At 31.9% G+C, this 4,123-nt stretch overlaps 1 protein-coding gene across 2 annotated transcripts; it reads right to left on the reverse strand.

Annotated features, from left to right (window-relative positions):
- Positions 1 to 752: 752 nt before the first annotated feature.
- LOC122326760 (olfactory receptor 146-like) lies at positions 753 to 4,123 on the reverse strand. 2 transcript variants are annotated; one of them, XM_043221896.1, is made up of 2 exons: positions 3,197 to 4,123; positions 753 to 770 (listed from the first exon to the last, which is right to left on the reverse strand). In XM_043221896.1, exons 1-2 carry the CDS (start codon positions 4,121 to 4,123, stop codon positions 753 to 755), a joined length of 945 nt encoding a protein of 314 aa, XP_043077831.1. The 2 variants fall into 2 exon arrangements, with proteins under 2 accessions (XP_043077831.1, XP_043077832.1); XM_043221897.1 differs by lacking the exon at positions 753 to 770 and having other exon boundaries at positions 3,182 to 4,123.

Below are 4,123 nucleotides of genomic sequence, written 5' to 3' on the forward strand. Positions count from 1 at the left end.
GATTTGAATAAAAGGTGTGTTGGTGTGTTATGTGTAGGCTAAGTTAGGGTTTCCTCCACAAACTGCTGTCCTTTTGGTGGAGGTTGGAGAGGAAAACCTCAGCCCAGTCCATCTTCAGTATTGGTCGGTCCTTCTGTCGCGAGTCGTGGTTGTAGTAAATCGTCAACAAAGGATTTAACAAAAATGATTCTTTTGATATCTTTAATATCTTTCTTTTCAGCATCAACACATGTAGTACATTTAACAACATTAAGGACTGACAAGGTAGAATGCAAAAGATAGGGTATTTAAACACAAAGCCAACACAGGTGGGGACTAATTAACTAATAATCACAAAAATGAGTACAGGAACAGGAAGGGCCAAATAACGGAAAACAGAAAGACAGGGTACAAACATGACGCACATGTAACGGCTTCATCTATATTGTTGTATTCTGTCCTCGCACAAGATCTTGTAAGTCTGTGTATCTCTTACTGATAGCTGCTAGTTTCATTTCTACTGGTAAGACCTTTTTTCTCTGGATTCTCCCAGCTCCTTGTCATCATATGAATTTGTATATTAATTTTCTCATTCCTTACTATCAGTAGATAACCAATCACATCAATATTTAAGTCTATTTCTAGGGGTTTGCTGCCATCTCTTCTTTCTTATTTGTTGTAAACTGCTTCTTTTAAATTAGCTTTGAGGTAATCTTTGATAAACAAAATCTCTATTATTTATAGTACAGTTTATTATTTACAGTATACATATATTATTTACAGTACAGTTTCTCTTGACCTTTCTCTGCTAATAGAATAAACCAAAAGCCATTTACTAAATCCAGTTTTGTGAGAAATCTTCCTTCTCTTATTCTTTCTATTGTATCCCGCATAACATCTATCTGTTTTAATTACTCTAATTATTATTTAATGTTTAATAGTTTTTACTATTTATACTATTTATATAGCTTTATCTGGCTTCAGAATTAACTGTTTAGGACTACTTGTAATCGCAAATTTAACTTCTTTCAGAAGACCCTGTTCTCCCTGTAGAGTTTAATTAAATTTCTCTTTAGCTATTTTATTAATTTGGATATTGACATTGAGGCTTATGTATTCTACCCAATATTTCATGCTCATATTTATTACTAATAAATTTAACACTAACACAAATGTTTGTAATTTCCACAAGGTGCTTCTCTTAATAATTGTATTAACTCCTATTTGTATTTTCTCTATTTTACCATTATATGTGTGGGCTAAAATATCATCTGTGATTTGTATTAGCTCTGTTGTCAAAGTCACCTGTGCTCCCTTTTGAGCAGGTACTCATTATTTATATTTCTTCTAAATTAACAAATAAATTCACATTATCCTTTATTACTCTTTAGTCAAAAATATCCCTTTTCAACAGGTCAAATATTTCTCATTGTGGCTTTTCTTGTTTTTTTCTCTACTGCTTTATTAGTGTTCCCTGCGTCTGACTTCACTTGCTTTCTTAACTACTAACTTTGTAAGTCTAACTTTCTTAACATTAGAGGTTTCTGATTCGTGTTTCTGAATAATTTCTCTTTCTGAAATTTAGTTTTCCTTCTATAATACTTCCTAATCCATATTTTTTTGTTTTACTTTAAAACAATGATTCATAGTGTGTTGGTATTGTAAAGTGTTACCTTTATTAACAATGAATTTATAATCTATAAAGTATGAAAATACAATCATTAAACATTATAGATATGCTCAGGAACAAAACCCTTAATAGCTTCATTTATGGACTGCTTACTAATGGCTAATGTTGGAACAATGGTTTATAAAGGATAAATTAACTATTGTAACACTTTATTTTCATAGTCCACTTTGGGCATTTTACTAACTATAAGTGACTTTGTAACTACATGTTAACTACATGTTAACTTATTCTCATTAATTTGCAACTACATGTCTACTAATTCTACTAGGCCTAAGTAGGCCTTTAGGGTAGGTTTTGGTTTAGTAGAATAAGTTGACATGTACTTTTGGATCCATCAAAGTAGCCATCAGCAGACGGTCTACTAATATTCTAATGACTGCTAGTTGAAATAGTTGAAAAGATTCTTACTGTTAGTAGAATGTCCAAAGTGTACAATAAAAAAAAAGTGTTACCATGTTAATATATAAATATATTTTAAAATACAGCAACAACATTTTTGTACATTTTGTACAGATTCTGAAGGAGATCCCATAATGATTAACTAAATATATCCAATAAAGATTTACAAGAAACATTATTATGCTATATTATATTATTAATATCATGTTTTTTAAACATAATCATTTCATCTTAAACTTTGTGATTATGTCTAAGATGGTCTCGTGGCATTATATATCTAAATTATATCTTCTAAATGACCTAACCATACAGTCAGCATTTACAAACATTTTTTAGAATATGTGTCATTCTGAAGAGCTCAGTGAATTCAGTACTGTGATAGGATGCCGCCTTTGCAAAGAAAAACATCCTTATAACAAACTGTAGGCTGTTTAGGAAATAAAAGCATTTAGAAGCGTAATTTTTTTTTCAGAATGTGATGCCATTTAAGTCCTAATGCTGTTATCCATTTGACAACTTTTGTCTTACCTCTGTTTTGCCCTGCTTTATTCTTGGTCTTGACATATTCTTAACATCTTAAAGTCTTGGTCTTGATTTTCTCTTGGTCTAGGTGGGAAAAAGCACTGTTTGTGAAGTTACAACTAAAAACCCAGAATGAGCTGATTATCTGTGTCTTGTGGAACAAACATGGTCTAGCGACATTCTTCTTTTAGAATAATAAGTGGGTAGACAGAGACATATACATAGATATTAATCTAAAAAAGGGACATATACATTGTTTGAATCATGTACAAGAGACTGTCAAAATAGACAATACTTTTTTGTGTGTTTCTTATACATCATTTGACTTAAACATACATATATAGTACATCATTGGAATTAAATTGGCTAAATGATGATACATATCTGTCTGAACAAGAGAGGGAATAAATGTATTAGAAAGGTCATCGGTGTGTTATGACAAAATTACATTTTAAGAATATTTTAAAACAAGGTTGTGATTATTTTGTCAAATAAAGTATGGGCTAAATTATTTTTACAGTAGCACTAATGATATTTGCTTTTTTATGCAGAGAAAACGTTACTAATTTTCAGGCATTCCTTATAAATAATTTATTTCAGACTAACTTTATTTCTATACCAAATTTTTATAAACTTGTGTCTTATTTCTTTGGTTTGTAAACCATATACTAAAGGATTTAGTCCTGGTGGTACAATATGGAACATTATACTAGCTAGTTTCCTGCTTTCAGAGTATTCAGGAAAACGATGGAGAAAAACCATGGTTGCACAAGAAACAAACATGATTATATAAACAGCAATGTGGGTGCTACAGGTTTTTATGGCTTTACTGTTAAGTGCTTTGTTTTTGCTGGTTATACATACACTAGCAATCTTGGTGTATGTTATAAATACAGACCCAAGTGAGAAAGTAAAAACAATTACAGTATAAATAATTCCAAAAATATTATTAATGACCACACTTTCACAGGACAGTTTAAACAGTGAGGCATTATCACAGAAAGGGTTTTCAATTTTGGATCTGCAGCGTGACAAGCGTATAGTGAGACCTAACATAATAGACACTATGACAACTGACAGCCCCCAGGCTGATATGGATAGTTTTACTACCATTTTATTGGTCATTATGGCTGTATATCGCAGTGGATTACATATAGCCACATACCTATCAAAGGCCATGATCATCAGCACATAATGGCTTGCAGCTGCAAATATGTGTACAAAATATGCTTGAACAACACACTCCACGTATGTCATGTAGCGCTCTGAGGCATCCTTTAAAATGTCCTGTAGTAAGCGTGGCAACATGACAGTGGTTCCTAGTATATCGTTCAGTGGCAAATTGCAGAAAAGAAAATGCATAGGATGATGCAGATTTTTTTCTGTTGAGATCAGAATTATAAGTCCAATGTTACATCCCATTGCAAATACATAAATCAATAGAAGCAAGATGAAAACAGGATAAGAGGACTGAGGTGTAACTTTCAGTCCTTCCATAAGAAGAAGATTGTTTGTGAATGTCAGGTTGTCCAT

Source organism: Puntigrus tetrazona, chromosome 21 (genome assembly GCF_018831695.1).
Source record: "Puntigrus tetrazona isolate hp1 chromosome 21, ASM1883169v1, whole genome shotgun sequence".
Classification (NCBI taxonomy): Eukaryota; Metazoa; Chordata; class Actinopteri; order Cypriniformes; family Cyprinidae; genus Puntigrus; species Puntigrus tetrazona.

Coding starts and splice junctions, on each gene's coding strand:
- LOC122326760 (XM_043221896.1), bottom strand. CDS start 4,123: ATGGACAACCTGACATTCACAAACAATCTTCTTCTTATGGAAGGACTG.